Genomic DNA, 27,469 nt, shown 5'->3' with positions numbered 1-27,469 from the left:
GAACTCTCTATAAGGAGCCTTCTCATCCCACAAAGCAACGAATCCAATTCTGACGGCTCGGCTTCATCTTCCAAGTGTGACTTCCGGCTCAAAGCATCAGCAACTATATTAGCCTTCCCCGGATAGTACTTGATCTCACACTGATAGTCACTGATTAGCTCCAGCCATCGCCTCTGCCTCATATTCAGATTTTTCTGGGAAAACAAATTCTTCAAGCTCTTGTGATCAGTAAATACCTCGCAAGCTTCCCCATACAAGAAGTGCCGCCAGATCTTAAGGGCAAAAACAATCGCAGCCAATTCTAGATCGTGCGTCGGATAATTCTTTTCATGGTCCTTTAGCTGACGAGATGCATAGGCTACAACCCGTCCTTCCTGCATAAGGACACAACCCAAACCAAACTTAGACGCATCACTGAAGACTACGAATGGCTTATGCGGTTCTGGGAGTGCTAACACTGGTGCCGTTGTCAACCTGTTCTTCAATTCCTGGAAGCTTCTCTCACATTTCTCTGACCAAACAAATTCTGTATTCTTCCGAGTCAAAGCTGTGAGAGGTCCGGATAGGCGAGCAAAACCCTCTACAAATCTTCGGTAGTATCCGGCGAGCCCCAAGAAACTCCTGACCTCGCGCACTGTTGTCGGGCGCTGCCATGACAATATGGCTTCTACCTTACTAGGATCAACTGCCACTCCGCCCCGGGAAATTACATGCCCAAGGAATTTAACTTCTTCCAACCAGAATTCACACTTGCTGAGCTTGGCGTATAGCTGGTGTTCTCTCAATTTCTCAAGTACCAGACTAAGATGATACACATGCTCTTCAACATCTCGGGAATAAATCAGTATATCATCAATAAATACTACCACAAAGGAATCCAGATAAGGTCGAAACACTCGATTCATCAAATCCATGAACGCTGCAGGGGCATTAGCTAATCCAAACGGCATCACCTTAAATTCATAATGCCCATACCTCGACCTGAAAGCAGTTTTAGGCACATCCTGGTCTCTGATTCTCAGCTGGTAGTATCCCGACCTCAGATCAATCTTAGAGAACACGGCTGCTCCTTGAAGCTGGTCAAACAAATCATCTATCCGCGGGAGAGGATATTTATTTTTGATGGTCACCTTGTTCAATTCCCGATAATCAATGCACATACGGAGGGTTCCATCTTTCTTCTTAACAAATAAAACTGGTGCACCCCACGGCGACGTACTAGGCTGAATAAATCCCTTCTCTACCAGTTCTTGCAACTGAGTCTTCAACTCTTTCAATTCAGCCGGTGCCATGCGATAAGGAGCTTTATGCACAGGAGCCGCTCCAGGTTCCAAGTCTATAACAAACTCCATCTCCTGAACAGGGGGTAGTCCGGGCAAGTCATCCACAAACACATCGGGGAACTCTTCCACAACTGGAATGTCTGCCAAGGATTTCTTCTCAGACGGCGTGGACACCATCTGCACCAAGAATGTATCCGCTCCCCATGCAATCTCTCGTCTTGCCTGAATCGCCGATATAATTATCGGTTTTTCTTTTAATCTACTCCCCACAAATTCCAGACAATCACCATCCGGAAGCTGAAAGCTAATTATCCGACTTCTGCAATTAATACTCGCAGAATATCGGTATAGCCAATCCATCCCGAGGATGATATCAAAACCCAACAGCTTGAACACCACCAAATCAGCATCCAAGAATCTTCCCTCAAAATTTAACGGGCATCCCAAAGCAACCTTGGAACACCACACCATCTCACCATCGGGTAGAGCCACTACCATAGCCCTCGGCAACGGTTCCGTGACCAAATTACACACCCGAGCAAACGTGGAAGACACAAACGATCGTGAAGCACCGGAATCAAACAAAGTACAAACATAAAACTCATACAAACGGACTCTTCCTGAACCAAACACACAACCCATGAAATCCAAAAAAAACAACGAAGAACCCAAATGCACCAATAATTAAATCCAACTTAAAAATTTAATTAATCCATACATGTGATTACTCCAGTATCATGGGTCGCTGGTGCCTCATCATCCACCTCTCCGGGTGTGACAGCATAAACCCGGGCTTGCACTGCTTGTCTCGGGTTGGTCCTTCCACCGTGTCTACCTCCACGGCTTTCTTGAACTCTGACGGAGCAATCCTGAGCGATATGTCCCACTTGGCCGCACCGGTAACACTGGGGTCCGCTACTCATCCGACACTCGCCCTCATGAGCTCTATTACAAGCTCCACAAATAGGCACCCGTCCTCCCATACGAACACCTGAGGACGTAGGAGGTCGAGTTCCGGTCCGCTGAACAAACTTCTGGGGCGAACCCGAGCTGCTTCCTTCACCAGAAAAACTCCGCCTCTTATGCCCTGGAGGGGAGCCCATACTCAGATTATTTTCCCGCTCTACAAGGGTGGCCACATCCACTAACTCCTGAAAAGTGGATATCCGATGGCTGACCACCATACGGCGTATGTCATGACGCAGCCCCTCCTGGAAACGATCTGCTCGCATCTCCTCAGTGGCGACAAGGTGAGGACCAAACCGCTCAAGTTCTATGAACCTCCGGGCGTACTGTTCCACTGTCGCGCCCCCTTGGACCAGATTGGAGAACTCTCTTGCCTTTTGCTTCCTTACCGATGCAGGAAAGAAGCGGTCATTGAACTCCTTCTTGAAACGCTGCCAGGTCACTGCAGTGAAAGATCCCAGTTCAGATTCCAACAGCACCCTCTTGGTATCCCACCAATCAGAAGCGGTACCTTGCAAGAGATAGCTGGCGTAAAGTACTTGTTGTGCCTCAGTACACCCACACACCTCAAAAGTCTTCTCCAGATCTTTGATCCATTTTCCAGACTGAAGTGGATCCTCATTTCCAGTGAAGTGTGGAGTCCTATGCGCCAGGAAGCGCTCATAGGTGCATCCGGCTTGCACCATGCTACTGGACCCTCCTGGATACATCCAAGGCCCTCCCTGATATGGCCAAGGACCTCCTGGCTGTGGCCAAAACCCTCCTTGTTGCGGACAAGGCTCTCCTGACGGTGGATAAGGTCCTCCTGACGGTGGCCAAGGACCCCCTTGTTGTGGCCAAGGTCCTTGTGGTGGCCAAGGCCCTGTCTGTTGAGACCTCGCACTCTGTTGCATAAACTCCGTCATCTGCCGTATGGCTTCGGCTATGGAGTCATCCCTGGAGGTATTGTCCCGTGACTCCTGAGTATTTTTCCTTGGTCTCCCCATTATCCTGTCACAACACCACTTTTGACCCTCCTTTAAGAAAACAAATAAAACCATCATAAAACCAACAAAAACAAAACCAACACCACACAGCAAGAAACAAAAGAAACCAGCTTGCAAAAACATAACCAAATAAATACAAACAAACAAACAAGCTCAAACAATTAAAACAAACAAAACAACTGTACTTAACATAATTTTTTTAAAACACAACTTTAAAAAGCATTCTGGTACTGCCTACGGGACGTGGTTTTACCCAGAGCCAAACCGCTCTGATACCACCTGTGACGCCCCCAAATCCCCACGCCCGAACACGGGGAAATCGAGACGTCCGGATGGTGACAACCCGGGTCACCATCCTATCGACGGGTGCCGAGTGTGTGCAAAGGCAACAAATGTGCACGAAAGAACACGCAGCGGATAACGAAAGTCATAACTAAGTACCAGAATTTTTCTTAACGTAATACAAGCTGTTTAAAATGTACATAGATAAAATATTACAAAACACAAATACAGTTTTAAAACCATAAAGAAAAGCATAACATCAGCAACCCGGCGGAGCCGCATCCTCGGGCTCAGCCTCCTCCTCCTCATCCTCATCTCCTGCACCAAAAGCTACGGAACCAAAATGGTACCGCAGGTAAGTAAAACCCAAACACTACCAGATAACAACACATATAGAACTCAAACAATATGCATGAACCATGCCCAATGCACAAAACCCAAAGACACAGCTTTTCCACACACGCCAAAATCACATATTTTATCCGTATGCACCATGACCTCCCCTAGGGGTCATCCGCACACCCTGGCTCCAGTGCCACACCGCAGAGTACCACCACGCATGTGACACCTAACGAGCGATGCCCAGTTCCGTGCCCCGCACGTTCATAGCCAAGCATCCTCTAGCCCTCACCAGCGAAGGGCCACAGAGTCGGTGCGTAGAGCGATGCTCGGTTCCGCGCCCGGCGCGTTCGTAGCCAAGCAAGCCCTAGCCCCCGCTCCCGTCGTCTAGCGACAACTCAGGGGACATCACTCAGTTTATTCCACTCCCGAGTGACCAGAGGAGCTCCACCGGGATAATACCCCATCCCGACTTGGGGTCGTCATACACACGCACCCGTAAGACCACTTACGCCAATACACAGGCTTTTCACACATAAACAAAAACACACGTGCATGCACCATGAAATGCCATATCAATGCATAATAAAATAACCAACCATCATAAAACAATAAAACAAGCAACTCCGTCCTCCATCCATCCGACCCCCGAACTCCTCGGACTCAGTCCGGAATCAACCAACCAGCAAATTAATTAATTGAAAGAGCAATATATATTTAAATCTGAAAATAGGGTTTGGAAAATACTTACAGTGCTATATGGCAATTTTAGAAAACACGCGGTGTTGCAAACGGCGCCAGAAAAGCAACGTCACAGTGAAAATTCACTGTGGCCGTGGGTTGTGAAAAACTCACTTTTGAACGGAGACAAACTAGGACACGAAATTGATAGGGAATGGTCTAGGGATGGTTGTGAAACTATTGGAAGTGATGAACGGCCGTGGGTGGCGGCGGAATCGCCAGAAATGGCCGGAAAATGCAAATCGGAAACTAAGCTCGTAGGAGCTGTTCCGGTGGTCGTTGGAGGCCGGAAATGGGTGGGTTAGGACGGCAAGGGACCGGTGATGAAGTGGTGAAGAAATGGTGGCCGGAGGTGGAGCGACGGCTGCGGATCGGAGCCAAAACCGTGCGCCCTTTTTGGAGCTTTTCCGGCCAAACGGCCGGCCGGTTGGGGGTGGCCTTCGGAGGGGTGGTGCGCCGGAGGGAGGGGAAGAAAATGGGACCGGTGGGGGGCCGAGTGGTGGCCGGACGGCGGTGGGCCGGTAGAGAAAAGGTGTTCGGCCGTGAGGGAGAGGGAGGAGAGAGAGAGAGAGCTCGGGGGGGGACCGATCGGGGAGAGAGAAGAGAGAAAAAAGAAAAAAAAAAGAAAAAAGAAAAAGAAAGGAAAAAGAAAAGAAAAAAAAAAGAAAAAAGAAAAAGGAAAAAAGAGAAAAGGAAAAAGATGTGAAAGGAAGTGAGGTCCAATCCTCACTCCGGGAAAACAAAACTAAACCGCCAAAAAGATTAAAAACCACAAAACAATTTAAAGAAATAAAACACAACATCAAATAAATTTAAAACTAAATTTAAAATGCAAATAAATTAAAATAAATAACTAATATATTAATTAAAATAAAAACAACCATTTAAGCGAAAATACACTTAAAAGCGGGTCATCACATTTTCTTTTTTTTCTTTCTTTCTTTTTCCGCTCGAGCCCCCCCGGTCTCTCTCTCTCTCTCTTCTCTCTCTCACGCCGGAACCTTCAGCCGCTCGAACCGCCGCCATCCGGCCACCGTGCGGCTCACCGCCGGTCCCATCCTCTTCGTCTCCCTCCGGCGCACCTCCCCACCGAAACTCACCCCCAACCGGCAGGCCGTTTGGCCGGAAAGGCCCTTTGAAGCTCGCACGGGTTTGGCTCCGATCCGCCGCCGTCGCTCCACCTCCGGCCACCATTTCTTCACCACTTCATCACCGGTCCCTTGCCATCCTAACCCACCTATTTCCGGCCTCCAACGACCAATGGAACAGCTCTTACGAGCTAGCTTTCCTTTTTGGGAAATCCGGTCTCTTTCCGGCGATTCCACCGCCACCCATGGCCAACCACCACTTCCAATAGCTTCACAACCATCCCTAGACCATTCCCTATCAATCCCAAGCCCTAGTTTGTCCCCGTTCAAAAGTGGGTTTTTCACAACCCACGGCCACAGTGAATTTTCACTGTGACGTTGCTTTTTCGCCGCCGTTTGCAACGCCGCGTGTTTTCTAAAATTGCCATATAGCGCTGTAAGTATTTTCCAAATCCTATTTTCAGATTTAAATATATATTGCTCATTCAATTATTTTATTGCTGCTGGTTAGTTGATTCCGGACTGAGTCCGAGGAGTTCGGGGGTCGGATGGATGGAGGACGGAGTTACTTGTTTTATTGATTTATGTTGTTGGATTATTTTATTATGCATTGTTATGGCATTACATGGTGCATACACGTGTGTTTTTGTTTATGTGTGAAAAGCCTGTGTATTGGCGTAAGTGGTCTTACGGGTGCGTGTGTATCACGACCCCAAGCCGGGATGGGGTATTATCCCGGTGGAACTCCTCTGGTCACTCAGGAGCGGAATAAACTGAGTGATGTCCCCTGAGTTGTCGCTAGACGACGGGAGCGGGGGCTAGGGGATGCTTGGCTACGAACGCGCCAGGCGCGGAACCGGGCATCGCTCTACTCACCGACTCCGTGGCCCTTCGTTGGCGAGGGCTAAAGGATGTTTGGCTACGAACGTGCGGGGCACGGAACTGGGCATCGCTCGTTAGGTGTCACATGCGTGGTGGTACTCTGCGGTGTGGCACTGGAGCCAGGGTGTGCGGATGACCCCTAGGGGAGGTCATGGTGCATACGGTTAATATGGATAATGGTTTGAGGCGGATAAAGGCCAAATGTGACTTTTGGCGTGTTTTTCGGAAAGGATGTGTTTTTGGGCCAAATGGGTTTTTTGGCGTGTGTGGAAAAATCGTGTTTTATGGGCTTTGTGCATTGGGCATGTTTCATGCATGTTGTTTGAGTTCTATGTGTTTTTATCTGGTAGTGTTTGGGTTTTACTTACCTGCGGTACCATTTTTGGTTCCGTAGCTTTTGGTGCAGAGTTGGAGGACGAAGAGGAGGAGGCTGAGCCCGAGGATGCGGCTCCGCCGGGTTGCTGATGCTATGCTTTATATTTGGTTTAAAACTGTATTTGTGTTTTTGTAATATTTTATCTATGTATGTTTTAAACAGCTTGTATTACGTTAAAAAAACAATTCTGGTACTTAGTTATGACTTTCGTTATCCGCTGCGTGTTTCTTCGTGCACATATATTGCTTTTGCACACACTTGACACCCGTCGATGGGATAGTTACCCGGGTTGTGACCATCCGGACGTCTCGATTTTCCTGTGTTCGGGCGTGGGGATTTGGGGGCGTCACAAAAAGTACATCCTAGGGTGAGAATACTATATATGAACTGTATTTCTCATTACTCTTATACTCTTATTATAAATAAGGAAGTTTACATTTTTTTTTATAGGTATAAATAAGGAAGTTTAAATTATCAAATATGAATGACTATTATAATTTTCCTATTTATGATTAAAAGAAATCCTATACATAAAAACAGAAAATATCTATCCTAATGTAAAAATGAAAAAATGTGATGTGAAATTAAAAAACCTATAAAAAAAAACTACAAAAAAATATGAAACAGCAGTTAAACCAGATGAACTAATCACAGTCAAACTAGATTAAGTAATCACAGTCAAACCAGATCAAACAACATGCTTAATTTATAAGAGTCACCCATAAATCCACAACTCTAGAAATTAAATAAATATTTATATAATTCCAAGAGCCAAACAGTAATAAGAAGAAGCAAAACATATCTAAGACTCGGGCTTGTATTTTTCGACCCTCTGAAACATATCCATGGCTAATTCCAGGATTGCTGATTTCTTGGGTGAGAAACCCTAGCCCGACAAAAAAAAAAAAAAATACTAACAAGTTTCAAAACGAAAAAATACTAACAAGCCATCTTAGAACCATATGCATGTAAAAATAAGGAGAACAAAACAGAAGAAATAAATCTGGTTTTTTGGTTGGAATAACAAAAAATGAAATTGGTATTTTATAAAATAACAAGACTACTTAATTTCTAGCAAAATAACAGCATATAATAGACCCAAATAAATAAATAAAACCCCATGTTTTAAAAAATCCCAAAACAGATCCTAATCCTTTTCCACATGTTCACAGAACTAAAACACTACAAAAAAAAAAAAAAAACACAGATTTTTTACTTTTAGCTCATTCAGTCGATATATATATTTGGCCTGAGTAAAATATCTCACCCACCTAGATGGATTATAAGTTCCAGATTTCTTTGCTATCTGCAAGTATTTCACCTCCATTAGAGATAGATTTCACCATATTATACCATAAAACTATTATAAACATTCACCATATTATACCATAAAACTATTATAAACATTCACGCAATTTTTTTGCTTTGCACACAAGTTCCAAAATCCTAAACGAATATAAATAACTAACAAAAAAGATGTAAAACTAAAGGCTAGAGATTACAAGAATAAATTTTCAAAAAAACAATATGAGGATTTTTCTAGAGCATCCACTCTAATGTTTGGTTTACCTAATCTAGTATGGTTTAGGTATATAATGGTCATTGCAATTGCAACTGCATGGCCAGAAAAATAAAAGATGAAACAGAAAGTGTAAAATGAGGATTTTATCAAATTATTAATTTTTCGAAACAATATGCTTACAAACTTAAGAAATTGGTTGTGAAAAGGAAAAAATTTTGAGACAAGGTAGGGTTCACATATCCGGTATATGAAAGAAAACCCTCATTTTTATGCCAGACCAGAAAAAAATATATAAGGATAAGTCAAGCATGCACAGTAGCAAATACTCTAAAATGTAGGGCTTTTATCTGCATAAGAATGCACATAACTACATATATCTTTTTGAACAAAAGAGTAATACTTTCTTTGGATTTTTATTTAGATCAAAAAAATTCACCGGGTGAGAAACTACAATAGTAGGAAGCAGAGAAAATGTTACTCTATCAAAGAAACAAAATGTATTGTAAACATGCAATTAGATAAATAATCTACAAAAAATTAATATATGAATAATTAGGATTGAGTGAATGCATAAACAAGTCAAAAAACTAAAGGAAACTCTAGCATAACTCAAAAAGTTAATCAAAATAAGTAAATAGTTTGCTTTTCGATAGATGCTCAAATCTAGAGTCCACAATATGAAATTAAAGCCCAAGAATAGCAATTGAATTTGAAAATTTCCAAGCAATGCAATATAGTGCAGCCCATCTATTAATGAACATGATTGTTTTTGTAACCACGAATGCAAATTTCAACACCTCCTCACTTGATTATCAACCCAATTCAACCAGCATAATATATTATCGAAGAATTCATGAATTCCCAATAATCACACCTCAAAAGTCAATTCTTTTTACAACAGGGATCCTCCAACTGAGCAGAGGACCCCTAAGGGCTTACACATGTAGAGCCTACCAAATCAAAACCAAAGCATGCAAAACCCTAAATTTCAATCACCAGTCCCAAGTCATAGTCTTCAACTCATAAGCACTGAAAAATCCACCACCAGCTCCACAATCTTCTACATGCAGCAACCACAAAACCCAGCACGTTCTGATCAGTCACCCCTAAAAGCTTCAGAAATATAAAATCCCAAAATTCCACTCGAAAATGTAAAATCCAGGCATGTAAAATCCTTGCACTTTTAAAAAAAAATCCACAAACCAATGCCAGGCATAAAAAAAATACACAACCCTTGCACTTTACGAACCTGAAGAGACACTAAGAGAAGAAAAACTCAGAAACAAAAAACTCTTCAAGTCGTTTACCGCTATATACTCATTTAAGAAACAAAAAACTGAAATCATAAGCAAACAAATTGACTAATGGAGTTGTTCCTAGATCTATGCAGAGTAGGGGAAAATGACCCATGTTAAAGGAAAAAAAAAAAAAAAAAAGTTGGAAACTTAGGGCTTACCGAAATGCTTGCTCAAAGATGGGGAGAGAGAGAGAGACAGAGGCTTATCGAAATGCCAGAGACAGAAGCTTATCGAAATGCCAGTGGTGAGGGTTTCACCTGTTAGAAAGAGATAGAGAGAGAGAGAGAGAGAGAGAGAGAGAGAGAGAGGAGACGGGAGACGAGACCGCTAGGGTTTTGTCTGCTCGTGAGTTCTTCGCTGCAGGAAGAAGGGAAGGGGGTCAGGGGGGTTGCAGCATGGGTCATACGAAGGAGGGGAGATTTTTTTTAGGGTTTTAATTAGTCTAAAACGACACCATTTTGAAGAGTTGGGACTAGGCTTCACATGCCACACGGGCTGGGCCCTAACTCATACACATAGCAGCCCAAGCAAACCTCACCCAAAACACAATACACCAACCAAATGTAAATGGCTCAATCCGAAAAACAAATTAACATGTTGTGTTGTGATTTGCTAGTAAAAAAAAAAACACCTTAATACAAAATACACAATAATTTTTACAATAGTAAAATAAAATAAGGAAAATAATAATAATAAAATAAATAAATAAATTGAAATTAAAGAGTCAATAATAATATAAATGTTATTAAAAAATTAAAGTTTATATAATTATATATTACTGTGACAAAACAAGTCTTTTTATATTTATTCTAAATATAAGTATAAAAAAATTCAAACCATGCTACCTTTCACATTTTTTTCCGTATGCTTTAAATTATTGATTAAAATCAATTTTTTTATGAAATATATACTATTTTTTAAATAATTATTTTATTAAACTAGATAAACGTATTTTACACGTTATTCCTATTTAATATATATATATATATATTCTTTGGGCGTTTTCTCTATTTTTTTTTTTAATTTTTTGAGGTGGGGGAACTAGTGCCCATATATTATTAGTTAGCCCTGGTTGTTGCCGCTTTGGACCCACAGTACCATCATGACTAGCTTTAAAAACCCTGAATTTTTTTTTTTTTCTTTAACATTTTTCAGTAGATTTAACAAGCCTCAATAATGAGTGAAGCTAGCTGAAGCGGTGCAATTATTTTTATTTACGCTTAATAATTTCATCTGTACGTACGCATAGATGCCATATGACGTCATTCCATTCCTCGTTTACAGCACTTCTCTTTCTATAAAAACCTCAACCCGCAATCTGTTCATCTCATACTAGCCCCTGGAACTTGAAAGCAATAGAAGTATTTAGCAAAACCATCTGCAATTACTACGTACGGTGCCAATTAACTTCAAAAATGCCAATTCAAGTTTCAGCAGTAGCTGCTCCAAAAGCTCACAATCGTGTTATGCCGGAAATTAACCGTCGCTCAGCAAATTATCAACCCAGCATTTGGGGTGACCATTTCCTCTCATATGCATCTGAATTCCTGGTAATTAAAGATTAATATGTGTTTTCAACTCTCGTAAATCAACACCACTTTTGCATTTCCTTTACTAACTAACGCTAGCTTTATAAGCCCTTACTTTTCAAGAGATAATATTTTAATCTTGAAAGAATGATATTATTTCATGAACGAGTCACACTACTAGTGTATATATACATTTTGCTCGTACAGGAATCTGACATGAAAATGAGGCAACAAATTGAGGAATTGAAGGAAAATGTGAGGAAGATGCTCACAGCTACAGTTGAGAAGCCTTCACAAAAACTAAACTTGGTTGATGCAATTCAACGCTTAGGCGTGTCTTACCATTTTGATAATGAGATTCAAGAAATTCTGCAACAACTGTGGAAGACTCATGAAAGTGATTACCCCGAATATAATGATGACCTCTACAGTGTTGCCCTTATGTTTCGACTACTTAGACAAGACGGCTATTACATTTCATGCGGTAAAAAATGCTTGCTTCCGATCTATAGGCTTGCAAAATTCTTTTTCTAGGAAAACATAATCAACTAATTAAAGGTTTTAAAAGTAAAAGACACAACTGTTTCATGGTTATGGGATTAAAAAGTACCTAAAAGTACTATTTAACACACCGTTTCATGGTTATAGGATTAAAAAGTACCTAATAGTACTATTTAACACACATACACACACACATATATATTAATCTCCTTCCATGGGGTGACTCATTTGATGTCAATGGAATATTGTGAGGAAGATATTTTCAACAAGTTCAAGGACAACAAAGGGAATTTTAAGGGATCGCTTTGCAATGATGTGAAAGGAATTTTAAGCTTGTATGAAGCCACACATCTCAGGATAAAAGGTGAAGATATACTGGATGAGGCACTTGTCTTCACTACCACACATCTTCAGTCTGTAGCATCCCAATTAAGTGGACCTCTAGCAGCACAAGTAACCCATGCGTTGAAACAGCCTATCCGAAAAGGACTACAAAGGCTAGAGGCAAGGCATTACTTTTCTGTATACCAAGAAGACGCTTCACATGATAAAGTTCTTCTTAAGTTCGCAAAGTTGGATTTCAACCTATTGCAGAAAGTGCACCAGAAAGAACTTTCTGACATTGCCAGGTCAGTTATTAAGCTCCATCTCAGAGTACATTCAAGTGCTATAAACTAGCTTGTACATGATGATATGATAATTGAAAGTAATTGATAGAATGATTATTTTAAATTATGTTTTACAGCTGGTGGAAAGATTTGGACTTTTCAAGGAAGCTACCCTTTATCAGAGACAGGGTGGTTGAGTGCTATTTTTGGATACTGGGAGTGTACTTTGAGCCCCAATATGACTTTGCTAGGAGGATGCTAACCAAAGTGATCTCCATGACCTCTGTTATTGATGATATCTATGATGTGTATGGTACAATTGAAGAACTTGACCTCTTTACTGAAGCAATTGAGAGGTTGAGATTGAGACACATCCTGATCATATTTGCATTTATTCTTTACTTTTTCTGATTAACTGGGAAAATTAATTGCACAAAAACTATCTATTTTACAGGTGGGATATGAGTACCGCAGATAAACTCCCGGAGTACATGAAAATGAGTTACCAAGCACTCCTAAACGTTTACACTGAAATGGAGCAAAATCTAGGTGAAGAAAAGTCATATCGCATCCAGTATGCAATAGAAGCAGTAAGCATCATAGCTTTTATATTCAGAGAAATTAAGCAAAACAACAAACAAACAAACAAACAAACATATATAACAGGAAATATTATGTTTGACTATATTATATCTTTCAAAAACATTAGTATTTGTCCTGATTGTGAATTGCTTGTATCTACGTATGTATGTTGTCTCAGATGAAGAATCAAGTTAGAGCATACCACCATGAAGCCAAATGGTTCCACCAGAAATACATACCAACAATGGATGAATATATGCCCCTTGCTCTTGTTACCTCTGGCTACGCAATGTTAGCGACCACATCCTTAGTCGGAATGGGAGAACTTGTCACAAAGGATTCATTCGAATGGTTGTTCAGTGACCCTAAAATGGTCACAGCTTCAGCAGTGATTGGCCGACTCATGGATGACATCGTGTCACACAAGGTTTAATTATTTCTCCTTTTTTTCTTTATAATAATAATTTATAAAATTTCCTTATTAATTTATATAGTAACGTATATAAACAATTCTTCAATAATAATACTTGCAGTTTGAGCAAAAGAGAGGGCACGTTGCTTCGGCTGTTGAATGCTACATGACACAACACAGTGTTACAGAAGAAGAAGCAGTCCATCAATTGAGGAAACAAGTGACAGATGCATGGAAGGATATAAACAAAGAGTGCCTCTATCCAACCAAAGTCCCCATGCCAATTCTCATGCGAGTTCTCAACCTTGCACGTGTCATTGATGTCGTATACAAATACGAAGATGGCTACACACATGCTGGAATTGTGCTCAAAGATTTTGTGGCGTCTTTAATGGTGGATCCTGTGCCCTTATAAGCGTCATGGACCTCTGCATCGGTTGTTGTTGATCACAAGGAATAGTTGATAGGTTTATGTTTACGTGTTAATAAAGAAAAAGAAAAAGATCTTGTAGAATAAATTAATAAGTTTAGCAGATTGTTCAACACATGCATCTAAATTTATAAAGTCGGTGCCGGGAGACCATATAAAATATGAAAGATTTCTTGGTCTCTTTCTTCTTATTCTGATGATATGACTGTTTTAGTAACAGTTTAAATTCAAGTTAATGTCTTAATAAAGTGAATTGTGATCGATTTGAGTTGCAAATATATTATTATGAGTTTCTAATTCTTAATTAGTAGCACTAGCTTATATAAAAATTAGTAGCACTAGCTTATATAAAAATTGGTCGTTCTCTTAAAAAATTTATGACTCGGCTTGATTCGGGCTTAAGCCTAGGCTGGGGAAAGACTACCAGGCCTTCAATCTGGCAACAGACGTTCTTGTATTTGGGACTGGCCTATGAATTAGAGTAACCCCAAACAAATCTCCAGGCTTGGCTGACTAGGCTTCTGGCTAGCCCAGCTTAAACACATGCAACTTTAAAAACTCTCTCATTCTGCAACAACCAGACTCAATTAGTCACGCTAGCTGCACGTGATTGAATAATAATTAAGAATTTAGTCATGAAAAAGTTGATTGTGCAGCTAACCATGGGCCTAAACTCCATGGTTTAAAGGCCCATCGCAAGTAACATGATAAACTACCGCCATGGTTAGCTGTGTTAAGCCCCTGATTCTTTGGATGTGAAAAGTAGTTGTTAATATGCCCCATGAACATAAGCTTTGTAACACTTCAGGTACTAAGTCAGGCGAAACTTGCGTACTATTAATTATATATATAACATTTTATTTGGTTAATAAGTATGGGTAGCCACTTAAGATTTGACGAGAGATTTTGGATAGACTAGACCAATATTTCAAAAACCTTATTCCAGATTTATTGTATAATTTTGTATTAGCCTACAAGTTATAATTTTTTATTATCTCGGAGTTTAATTACGTCCAAGAGCCTAAAAGTTTTTTTAGGCCCATCAAGATTTAACAAATGATTTTGGACTCAATAAATGAGTTAAGCCCATTTAATAATTTATGGACGAGGAGGACATTTTTTTTGCACTGGCCGAAGATTTATTCTAAAATCCCAACACGACTATTAAATATCTCAGGCATGTTTTTTAATTTTTTTTTTAATTTTTTTTCATATTTTTTTTTATCTTCTCTAGGGTTTCGGCTACGTATATAAATACATGCACGCCCATGTACGTAGAATCTCCCACAGGGCCACAAGCTAGGGCTGCCGCACATTCACTCCCCCACGTCTCCACGTCCAGGCAGCACCAAACTCATGCACACAACCCAGATTTTCCTCCACCATATTCCCACCTTTCCCAGCCCTTTTCAATCTATTTTTCCAAGTCGCAGATCTTCCTCTCAACAAATCCCTCTCACTCGTTAGTTTCTCTCGCATCTACTCCCTGCTGTTTTGGGTCTGCCGTTTCATGGAGTTTCACTCAGTTTTCACTGTTCTCCACCACCAATCGCAGCGCCACCATAGCGTTGCATGCTCCTCCTCATGCCACTACCTCATCCCACGAAAATCCACACAACCGCAAGCCACCATGGTTGGGGCCCGCTATGTCACGGCCAAAGGAGCCCACATCCCAGCAAGTTTAATCACTGCACCACCGCTCCTCCTCCTCTTCTACTCCCATCAACCGCTAGCCACTTGAACCACCATCCCTAACCACCATAAACGGCCAACAGAAATGCCACGACCAAAACAGAGCAACCCACGTCCAGCAGCTCCTCCACGACTCCTTCCTCTGCCGCAGATAGTGCCATCACCACCTCTCCCTTCACGTCACCAACCGCCGAACTCCTGCACCCCAGGCTAAGTAAGCCCTACATGTTCAAGCAAACCAACACAGAAACACTGCCTCAAGCCACCGTAGAAACCACCAATCAGTCTACCCGAGTTTTCCCAAAGCCCCGCTGTGCGCCACCACCCTGCAAAACCTAGCCACGGCCTTGCACAAATACTACCCGCCCTCTGTAAACCACCGAGAACTTCTGTTTCACTACATGAAAACAGAGCAAGTATCTCTCCACTGCATAAGGCTCCTCCGCAAGCTGCCCAACCACCACGAGGGTTGCACCATGCAACCAATGCCACCACTGCCTCGAGCCGCTATTACTCCCCGGAAAGCAAGCCTCATCCACGTTCGCCCAGCTAATGTCACTGTTCCTCCGTGTTGCACAATGCAAGCTTCCAAGCTAAGGCTCTTTCTCTCTTTACGCGAGACACACAACCTCTCTCCCCTCTCTCTCTCCGAAAGCCCTCACCATCTCGCAGCCTCTCTTTCAGTTCAAGTAACTCTCTCTATATTTGTCACTTACGGGCTAGTATGTATTTTGGATATTGGGACATGCTTATCGAAATGGGCCATGGGTTTGCAGATAGTTTTTATGTGTTATGTTGCCTTATGGGCTGGCTAGATTTATGGGCCACTGCTGGATATAATGGGTTTTCTGTGTGTTTTGATGTTGAGATCACGTGTTTGTATGGACAATATTATAAGACTAATTTATGAAGTAATATGAGCTTAGGATTTAATCGTGTATTTGTTTAGAGAAATTATGTGAATATCAAAATATTTTGGACAGAGTCAGTATTTTAGGATTCCAAGAATTTTTAGACATTAAGGAAAATATAGATTTTTATATCTCAGGTTTTTAAGTACAAAGTATGTGTTCGATTAGAAATTTATGTAGTTTACATACTATTTTATAAGTGGCGATTGATATTCCCTTTGCATTGTTGTAAGAAAATTTAGAGAAATTAAAATATTCAGGTAAGCAAGATTTCTATGCTAGACTTTGCATAAAAGAAATGAACTGAGATTGATTTTAGAAAATGTGAATGTTTGGTTATGAAAAAAACTTAAAACGACCTCAATTATTTGTTCTGCATTACTCATGAAATTTGTATGAAAGAGAAAAGTATTTTTGTCATGACTGGAATAAACATGAGTAAATTTTTTGTATTATGTTTCTGAACTGTGCAAAAAGAACGAATATAAAATTTGATAATTTGTGCAAGTGATGTAAAGATGTTCTAAATCTAATTTTGAATATGTAAAATAATCTGAATCTGAAAAACCTTAAGCAAGACTTTCTAACTCTATATCTAATTTTGTTTTGGTTTTGATTCAATTTCTGATCTACTCCGTTAAGGCCCTACCACAGCTATCATAGTGGTATATGGCTCTATCACAAGTATAATAGTGGTATACGACCCTACCACGGATATAATTAATGGTGGTATAGAATCCTACCACAGGAGTTAAATATGACTTTTGTTTTGATGTGATGCTCTGATATGATATGAAGATAATGTCACAGATTATGATATGCCAAATGACTTTTGAACAAGGATAATTCTGAAAGTTTAGCTTTGATATTTTGATAACATGTTTTGATTATGCATTCTGAAAGTAAATGTTTTGTTCTGCATTCTGAATTCTGTAAATGCTTATATTTACATATTGGTATATATTTTCTGCTTACTAAATTGTTGATAACTCACCCCTTATCTCCACAATAGCTTTTAGATAATTTGAATATTTTAGCTAAAGATCATGATTAGGAAGCATGAGTGAGATGATATAAACATTGTAGATTAAGTATAGACAGTTTCTATGATTATTGGAGAATTTTATATAAAATTTTTGTCGCCTTCCTAATGACTTGGTATTTTGGTATTGAGGTAGTTGGTTTAAAACAATAATTTTATATGCCATTGAAAATTTGGAGTTTATAAATATATTGTTAGAATATGAGTTTAAGTCACAGGTAGTAACTCTCTGACCCATCTAAGACTAGGGCGTTACAAGGTTAATAGTTAGGCTTTTATTAGGAAAATAGAAATGTTAAATTGTTGCTTGATAAATATGAGAAGGTTTTAGGTCAGAAAATAAACATGGATAAAACCTCTATGGTCTTTAGTAGGAATGTGAAATCTATGGTGTAAGAAGAAATAATGTAGTTGTGGGGGGTCAGTAGTGCTCAACAATATGAGAAGTACTTTGGTTTACCTTCTGTTGTAGGCATATAAAAAACTAAGGCTTTCTCAAAAATAAAATACAAAATTTGGCAAAAGTTACAGAGTTGGAAAAAATAAGTGCTATTGCAAGGTGGTAAGGAAGTTCTTATAAAAGCAATAGCCCTCTCACTCCCTACATACTCTATGAGTTGTTCTTTACTACCTGCTAAGTTATACTCAAAACTGAAATCCATGATGGCAAGATTTTGTTGGGGTCAGAAAAAGAATGAAAGAAAGATTCACTTGACCAGTTGGAAAAAAATGTGTGGCCCTACATTTAAAGGTCTCTTAGGCTTTAAAGACTTGGATTTTTCAACTTAGCATTGTTAGCCAAGCAGGGTAGAGGATAGGTGATGTGAAGACGACTAAAATTTGGTGTTGAACCCAAGGTTTCAAGTTTCATGTGATTATGAATCTACACATGGATTTTGATGATAACAAATGAATTCAAAGAATAAAGGAGTTTCAAGCTCAAGTTGTTCACACAATGGAATCAAGCACATCAAAGAACCAAGCATAACCAAGAAGGAAACAAGTTCACATTAAAGTCATAGAGTAATGTTGTAAATCTCTTAAAATTCGAAATTAGGATTAATGCTCAAAATTAATATTTTATCATAAAGTATTAAAATACATTTTCTACATGTGTATGAATATTTTTTAAAATTAAATTTGAAAATTTTGAAAGATGATTGATTGTCATCTTTTGCATGTGCATGCCTTGATTAAAGGGTTGAACTTTGAAAATATTAAAGATGATTGATTGTCATCGTTCACATGTGCATGTTTTATTTGAATATTTTCAAAAGTGATTAATGCTTTTTTAGACTTATACAAAAGGTAGATGATTTTGTTTGAAAATTTTGAAAAGTAAAGTGTGCTCATTTTGTCATAAACAAAAAGTAAAAGATTAGGTTTGAATTTTTTGAAAAGGAAAGTGTGCTCTTTTTGTCATATGCAAAAAGTAAAAGATTAGGTTTGAATTTTTTGAAAAGGAAAGTGTGCTCATTTTGTCATATGCCAAAAGTAAAAGATTAGGTTTGATTTTTTTGAAAAAGTGAATGATGTTGTCTTTGACAATTGAAAAAGAAGAACCTTTTATTTGAATTTTTTGAAAAAGTGAATGATGTTATCTTTGACATGTGAATCTTTTTAAATTTGAATATAAAGTCTCATATGCCTACAAATAGATCATTTGAGAGTTTCACATTCACAATACCAAGAGCATACAACATTCATTCAAAACTTTCATTCTCTCTTCTCTAAGCATTGAGCCTTAATCCTTATTTATTTTGAGAGATATAATTTGCGCTGTATTGTTCTTATTTCACTCATTGAGGAGTGTTTTCTGATAACCTACCCACTATCAGCTTTTGTATCAGAAAAAGGGTGTGTATAACCCTTGTGCGTGTAGAAAGTATTCTACACAGGGAATAGTTGAATCACCACGTGTAAGGTGATTGCAAGTGTAGAGGGTGTTCTACACGAATCCTTTGTAGCGGTGTTGTTCAAAGGTGTAATAGGTTTCTATCTCCACCTGAAGGAGGTTGAATAGTGAATTTGGAAATCCTCAAGGGGTAGCTTGAGGCGAGGACGTAGGCAGTGGGGCCGAACCTAGTTAACATACTGAGTTTGCTTCTCTCTTACTCTTACTCTTTATATTTATTGTTATTTCATATTTTGTTTCTATTTTATATTATATATTTGATTTATAAGTCTTATTTTTTTAATACAACTCAATTCACCTCCCCTCTTGTATTATTCATCTGGGCAACAATTGGTATCAGAGCTAAGAGCTCTATTATAAGATTAACTATCTTTTGAGTTAAGATCTTATGACTAACATTGCAGCTTCATTTGGTGAAGGTCAATCTAGCAGTTGGCCTCCACTCTTTTGTGGATATAATTACTCATTCTGGAAAGTTAGAATGAGAATATTTCTTCAAGCTCAAGGTAGAGAAATCTGGAAATGTATTGTAAATGGACCTTATATTCCAAAGAAAATGGTTGATGGAGTAAAGGTCAAAAAAGAAGAAGAAGAGTTTGATCGTGAAGACGATAGACTTTATACTTTAAATTTAACTGCTATGAATTTATTATATAATGCTCTTAATAGAAATGAGTTTAATAGAATAATGAATTGCGTTACGACAAAGGAAATTTGGGATAATTTAGAAGTAACTTATGAAAGAATTTCGCAAGTCAAGAAATCAAAAATTTATATTCTTACTCATGAATATGAAATGTTTAAGATCAATGATGATGAATCTATTTCTAGTATGCACACTCGTTTTACTAACATCATAAACAGCTTGACAGCTCTTGGCAAAGTTTATTTCAAGGTGGAGATAGTAAGAAAAATTCTCAACTCTTTACCAAAACGTTGGGAATCAAAAGTTACAGCGATTCTTGAAGCTAGAGACCTCAAGAAGCTCGAAGTCAATGAACTCATCGGGTCACTTATCACCCATGAGTACACATTGAAAAGAGGAGAAGAAGAAGGAAAGGCAAAAAAGAGATTAGCACTTAAAGCTGTTCCTCATGAAAGTGAAAGTGATGAAGATGAGGAAAATGACGATAAAGATGAAGAAGTTGCGATGATAACAAGAAGAATTCAGAGGTTCTTGAAGAAAAATTGAACTCCTCCGAGGAAATCCTTCAAAAAGTTTTCCAAAAAAAATTCAGGTAAAAATGATACTTTAATTTGTTATAAATGTAATAAACCTGATCATATCAAGCCAGATTGTCCTCTGCTAAAGAAAGATCGAAACAAGGGCAAGAAAGCAATAAAAGCTACATGGGATGATGATTCAAGTAGCTCAGATAGTGAAGCAAGTAATGAAAAATCAACAAGTCTTTGTCTTATGGCTAAAGATGACATTGAGGTAACAAATCTTGATAATATTGAAAATCCTTCATATGAAGAATTGCAAAATGTTTTAGAAGAGATTTATGAGGAATTTGAAAAATTGGGTATCAAATATATTGCTTTGAAAAAGAAAAATTTTTCTTTAACAAATGAAATTGATATTTTAAGAAAAGAAAATATCATTTTGAAAGATGAAAATCTTGAATTGAATAAGAAGAAAACTGATTTAGAAAATATTGTTGAAAACTTTACGAATGGAAAAAGAAATTTTGAAAAACTTCTTGGTAGTTAAAGATGTGTTTTTGACAAGGCAGGCTTGGAATATATGCCAAAACAAAAATACAAATCTTATAAAAATTTCTTTGATAATCATTCTATATCAAAGACCAATAATCAAAAAATTCTTTTCATAAAAATAATTTTATCAAAAAAAGATATTATTATAATCATTCAAGTTCTTAATATATGTCACATGCTATTTACAATTTCTGTAATAGAAATGGTCATAATTATCATTCTTGTCCTATTAGAAGAAATCATACAATGACTGTTAGGGCCATATGAGTACCTAAAAATCTTGTTTCTTCTAATACTAATAAATAAAGGACCCAAAGAACTTGGGTACCAAGAAAAATCATTTTAATTATTTTTATAGGTATGCATAAAGTCATCCACAAGCAAAAACAAGTGGTTTTTAGATAGTGGATGTTCAAAACACATGACGGGAGATAAGATTAAGTTTTTTGATCTTAAATCTAAAGAAGAAGGACACGTGACATTTGGAGACAACTCGAAAGGGAAGATCGTGGGAATAGGTTCTACTTGTTGAAGGTTTAAAATATAATCTTTTGAGCATAAGTCAATTATGTGATAAAGGATTTACAGTTACTTTCAAAATGGATAAATGCATTATTTTGAATGATCATGATTGTAATATTTATTTTATTGCTTTTAGAAACAATAATGTTTATACAATCGATTTTGAAGAAATTACCTCACAAGATGCTATTTACTTGTCAGCTCAAAATGAAACTAGTTGGTTATGGCATAAAAGATTAGGTCATGCCAATATGGTACTTATTTCCAAACTTTCAAAAAATGATCTTGTGAGAGGTTTACCAAAAACAAATTTTCTTAAAGACAAAATTTGTGATGCATGTCAATTTATTAAACAAACAAAAACTTCTTTTATAACTAAGAAACATATTTCCACTACTAGACCATTGCAGCTGATACACATGGATCTTTTTGGACCAAATAGAGTTGCAAGTCTAGGAGGAAAATATTATGCATTTGTTATTGTTAATGATTTCTCTAGATATACTTGGGTCATCTTTCTTGCTTATAAAGATGAGGCACATAATGCCTTTACCAAGTTATGCAAGAGAATTCAAAATGAAAAGGGTTATACTATTTCAAGTATCCGAAATGATAGGGGAAAAGAGTTTGTTAATAAAAATATTGAAACATTTTGTGATGAAAACGGTTTTGTGCATAATGTTTCTGCTCCTCGAACTCCTCAACAAAATGGGGTAGTAGAGAGGCAAAATAGATCTCTTCAAGAGATGGCAAAAACAATGCTCAATGAGAACAACTTGCCTAATTATTTTTGGGCTGAAGCGGTAAGTACTACATGTTATGTTATAAATAGAGTTATGCTAAGGTCTAAGTTAGATAAAACCCCCTATGAGCTTTGGAATGAGAAAAATCCCAACATTGGTTACTTTCATGTATTTGGATGCAAATGTTTTATTTTGAATGACAGGGATAATTTAGGCAAGTTTGATGCAAAATCTGATGAAGGTATCTTTTTCGGGTATTCTACTAATAGTAAAGTTTATACAGTATTCAATAAAAAGACTTTGACTGTACAAGAATCTATGCATGTAGTATTTGATGAATCTAATTCTCCACTCTCCAAGAAATCTATTGATGAAGAAACATGAGGTATAAATAACACGGAAAGTCTCAATCTCAACAAAGAGAAAACAATAGAGGAAGTTCAACATGGAGCCATCAGGAAAGATCATCAAAATTTAATACAAGATGCAACCAAACAGTGAAAGTTTGTAAAAGATCATCTAGTGGAACAAATTTTGGGAGAACCTTCACAAGGTGTAAGTACTCGATCATCTCTTAGAAATATTTGCAATCATACTGCTTTTCTATCTTAAATTGAACCCAAAAATATTGATGACTCACTTCTTGATGAATATTGGATTCTAGCTATGCAAGAAGAGTTGAATCAATTTGAAAGAAATGATATTTGGACACTTGTTCCTAGACCCAAAAATCATACTATTATTGGAACAAAATGGGTTTTTAGAAACAAGAAAGATGAGTCCGGAGTCATTACTAGAAATAAGGCTCGACTTGTAGCCCAAGGTTTTAATCAAGAAGAAAGAATCGATTATGATGAGACATATGCACCTGTCGCAAGATTAGAAACTATTCGAATGCTACTTGCATATGCTTGTTATAAAGATTTCAAACTTTTTCAAATGGATGTTAAAAGTGATTTCTTAAATGGTTTTATAAATGAAGAGGTATATGTTGAGCAACCTCCAGGTTTTGAAAATCATTTTTCTCCAAATCATGTTTTCAAACTCACAAAAGCACTATATGGACTTAAACAAGCTCCTAGAGCTTGGTACGAGAGACTCAGTGGTTTCTTGATTGAAAAAGGTTTTTCAAGAGGAAAAATCGACACAACTCTTTTCATTAAATATGAAAATGATGATATTTTTTTGATTCAGATTTATGTTGATGATATAATATTCGGTGCTACTAATGAAAATATGTGTCAAGTTTTTGCTAAGACTATACAGAAAGAATTTGAGATGAGCATGATGGGAGAACTTACATTCTTTCTCGTATTGCAAATTAAGCAAGTAAAAAGTGGGACATTCATCAATCAATCAAAATATATTAAGGAATTATTGAAGAAGTTTGGGATGGAAAATGCTAAGGAAATTGGAACACCAATGAGCCCATCAACTAAACTTGATAAAGATGAATTCGGTAAGCCAGTTGACTCGAAAATATATCGAGGTATGATTGGTAGCTTATTATATTTAACAGCCAGTAGACTAGATATTATGTTTAGTGTGTGCTTATGTGCACGCTTTCAATCATCTCCAAAAGAATCACATTAATTGCAGTTAAGCGCATTTTTAGATATCTTAGTGGTACAATTAACCTAAGGTTATGGTACCCTAAGCACACATCTTTCGATCTAATCAGTTATACAGATGCAGGTTATGCTGGCTGTAAAATAGATCGAAAAAGCACTAGTGGAGTATGTCATTTCTTAGGTCATGCACTAGTTTCCTAGTTTAGTAAAAAATAAAATTCTGTTGCACTATCTACTGCTGAGGCAGAATATGTTGCTGCGGGTAGTTGTTGTGCTCAAGTTCTCTACATGAAACAACAACTTGAAGATTTTAAACTCATGTATAATCACATTCCAATCAAATGTGATAATACAAGTGCTATAAATCTTTCAAAGAACCCAATACAACATTCTAGAACTAAGAATATTGAAATAAGGTATCATTTTCTTCGAGATCATGTGCAGAAAGGCGATATAATATTAGAATTCACAAACACACACGATCAGTTAGCAGATATTTTCACAAAACCTTTACCAGAAGATAGATTATGTATGATTAGAAGAGAAATAGGTATGATGCATGCTATGAATATCTCTTAAAAGATAGACCAGAGTCAATAAAAATAGAGATAGATTTTTTAAATACTTTTACATAAACTTAAGATTCTTAGCCTCATGTTTGAGACGCTCATTCTCTTCATACAATATCATGTCATTCTTATCCATAGGAACGGGCAAGCGGAATGAAGAATATAATAAAGATTTCAACTGTTTATTCTTCTACCGAATGATTCCTTCCCTTGTGTGAGACTCTTGAACAATTCGTTGAAGTACAACAATTTGTTCTTTGAGCTTTTCAACTTCGTGATTTTTGACTTGTAGCCGCTGAGAAAAAGTAACAATAGAGGAAGAGTAGCGAGTCCCAAGACTCACCAAGTCATAAATAGCATTAGAATCTGACTTATTAGTCAAATTATTATTTTCTTGCTGCAACATGGCACCAATGGCAGCTGCAGAAAGGACAGGAGGTTGAGATGCAAAATGCCTCATGGATGGATCTAGAGAAATGTTAGAAAAATGAGTCATTGAGAAAAGAATAGAAGGCTTAAAACGAGAATGTTGAAGGAATGCAGATAAGTTATAGAGATAAGATGAAACTTGATGCGGATTGGATGAACTTCAGGATTGATTTTATAGAGATAGCATAAAGAATAAGACAAAATATTGTCTCTTCAAATCTTATTTAGTCAAAAGAAATACAAGATATGCTGGACACACATTGTCAAAATTTTTCTTACTAAGCCAGCGAGATTAACAGTAGATTGTCCCTATTTTTCTAGTAAACGATGAACCTCTGCTGTTATCTGCCGATGTTGACCTTGTATCTGAACCCTTTCTCGTTCCAGCTCCTTTATTCGTGGTTGCAGATCATGAGCATACCAATCTGCAAATTTTTTCAACTCTTGGCTTGTTCCCTTGAGCTTTTGACGACGAGTTGAGGCTGCAAGGAGGATTTTTCAGTGTTTATTTTCTTCTTCCCATCTTCTCAGAACAATCATGGTGAATTCGTTTATGTTGAATTCCATTTCTAGCATGAGCTAAATTTTCTTCATTCTAGGAAAACGATGTAACCTATTTCCGAACTATGTTTGATTGTCTATGCTAATTTAATGCAATTCTCTCTTTGTTTATCTGATTTATTCTGAATTTATTGCTTCTAATTAACTGGCCATTGATTAGATGATAAGTAATCTTGTGATTTGCTATCGAAAAAGGAAATCATAGGGTAGATCTTGGATATTTCAGCATAGGTAAGTATAGAGATCGAAAGACTTGTACGAACCTATGTAGTCATTAAATCATTGATCTTATTGCGTTCTTGATTATTGAATTTGCATATTCTTGTGTGAATTGATAACCAAGAGTCAATTCCAATTGACTATCGAAAGAGGCTTTTGGACGAATTAGAGATTTGCTAATAGACAAAAGAGGTTTAAGTTAAATTAGCTGGATGAGAAAAGCATAGTGAAGAATTAGGTGAAATCGATTTCCTAGAAGTTTTCTTCCCCATTGAATTTGATCTTTGAAAGTCAGTTTTATTTTCTTTGCTTATTTCTCTTTGAGTTGATCTAAGTTTATTTACAACTACAAAAACCTTAGCGATTCCTCTAGATAAAATTGAGATTAGTATAATTTTGGTATTTGGCAAGAGTAAGGTACCAATCCCTGAGGACGATATACTTATTACTTTACTATAAAACTACGATATTGTGCACTTGCAGTTTTGCACCGGTCAAGTTTTTGGCGCCGTTGCCGGGGATTGATTTATTCTTACTCTTTTTGTCAATATCGATACAAAGTAATCTTGGTTTTAATTTAGAATTTTGTTTTAATTTGTTCTACAGGTGTGTTTTTGACATTGGATGCGCCGTACTAGATCTCGTGACATTATTCCTGTTGATCCGGAGATTGAAAGAACTCTTAGATCACTAAGAAGAAATAAGATACTAGCTATGGCTGAAGAAGATCGTGAGGTACTACCACGCACCTTGAAGGACTATGTGCGGCCAGTTGTGAATGGAAATTACTCGAGCATAATGCGCCAGCCAATCAATGCCAACAACTTTGAGCTCAAACCAGCTTTGATTAGCATGGTGCAACAGGCTCAATTCAGCGGATCGCCACTGGATGATCCCAATATTCATTTGGCTTTTGGAGATTTGTGACACTGTGAAGATCAATGGTGTTACTGAAGACACCATTAGACTGAGATTGTTTCCTTTCTCTTTGAGGGACAAGGCTAGAGGTTGGCTACAATCTCTACAACCGGGAAGCATTGTTAGTTGGCAGGACATGGCTGAGAGGTTTCTTGCTAAATTCTTTCCTCCTGCAAAAACAGCCCAACTCAGGAGTGAGATTGGCCAGTTCAAGCAAAATGATTTTGAGTCACTCTATGAAGCTTGGGAGAGGTATAAAGACTTGGTTCGACGTTGCCCACAACACGGATTGCCAGACTGGTTGCAAGTTCAGATGTTCTACAATGGGTTAAATGGGCAAACTCGAACTATAGTTGATGCTGCTTCTGGTGGAACTTTGATGTCGAAGACAGCTGAAGGTGCTACTGCACTTTTGGAGGAAATGGCCTCAAACAACTATCAATGGCCAACTGAGAGGACTTTGGCTAAGAAGGTTGCTGGAATTCATGACTTGGAGCCGATAGCAGCTCTTTCCGCTCAAGTAGCTACTCTATCTCATCAGATTTCAGCCTTGACAACACAAAGGATACCACAAAGTACAGAATATGTTGCATCCACAAGCATGATAGTTCCAAGCAATGAGGCGAGTCAAGAACAAGTTCAATATGTCAACAATCGGAACTACAATTATCGTGGTAATCCTATGCCAAATTACTATCATCCAGGGCTTAGAAATCATGAGAATCTTTCATATGGAAATACAAAGAATGTGTTGCAACCTCAACATCCTCCCGGATTTGATAGCCAACCAAGCGAGAAGAAGATGTCACTTGAGGATGCCATGGTTTCCTTTG

At 38.0% G+C, this 27,469-nt stretch overlaps 1 protein-coding gene and 1 non-coding gene across 2 annotated transcripts; one reads left to right on the top strand and one right to left on the bottom strand.

Moving 5' to 3' along the window:
* Window positions 1-11,088: 11,088 nt before the first annotated feature.
* LOC122280578 ((-)-germacrene D synthase-like) lies at window positions 11,089-14,101 on the top strand. The gene is made up of 7 exons (XM_043091535.1): window positions 11,089-11,313; window positions 11,500-11,776; window positions 12,050-12,422; window positions 12,539-12,757; window positions 12,856-12,991; window positions 13,162-13,410; window positions 13,517-14,101. The coding sequence occupies exons 1-7, from the start codon at window positions 11,179-11,181 to the stop codon at window positions 13,808-13,810; spliced, it is 1,683 nt and encodes a 560-aa protein (XP_042947469.1). The 5' UTR covers window positions 11,089-11,178; the 3' UTR covers window positions 13,811-14,101.
* Window positions 14,102-26,820: 12,719 nt separating this feature from the next.
* Window positions 26,821-26,927, bottom strand: LOC122283528. The gene has a single exon (XR_006230929.1). It is a non-coding gene; the product is annotated as a small nucleolar RNA R71 (small nucleolar RNA).
* Between the last annotated feature and the right edge of the window lie 542 nt (window positions 26,928-27,469).

The sequence above is a fragment of the Carya illinoinensis genome, chromosome 11, assembly GCF_018687715.1.
Source record: "Carya illinoinensis cultivar Pawnee chromosome 11, C.illinoinensisPawnee_v1, whole genome shotgun sequence".
Taxonomy (NCBI): domain Eukaryota; kingdom Viridiplantae; phylum Streptophyta; class Magnoliopsida; order Fagales; family Juglandaceae; genus Carya; species Carya illinoinensis.
This window is presented reverse-complemented; position numbering and strand designations above follow the sequence as displayed.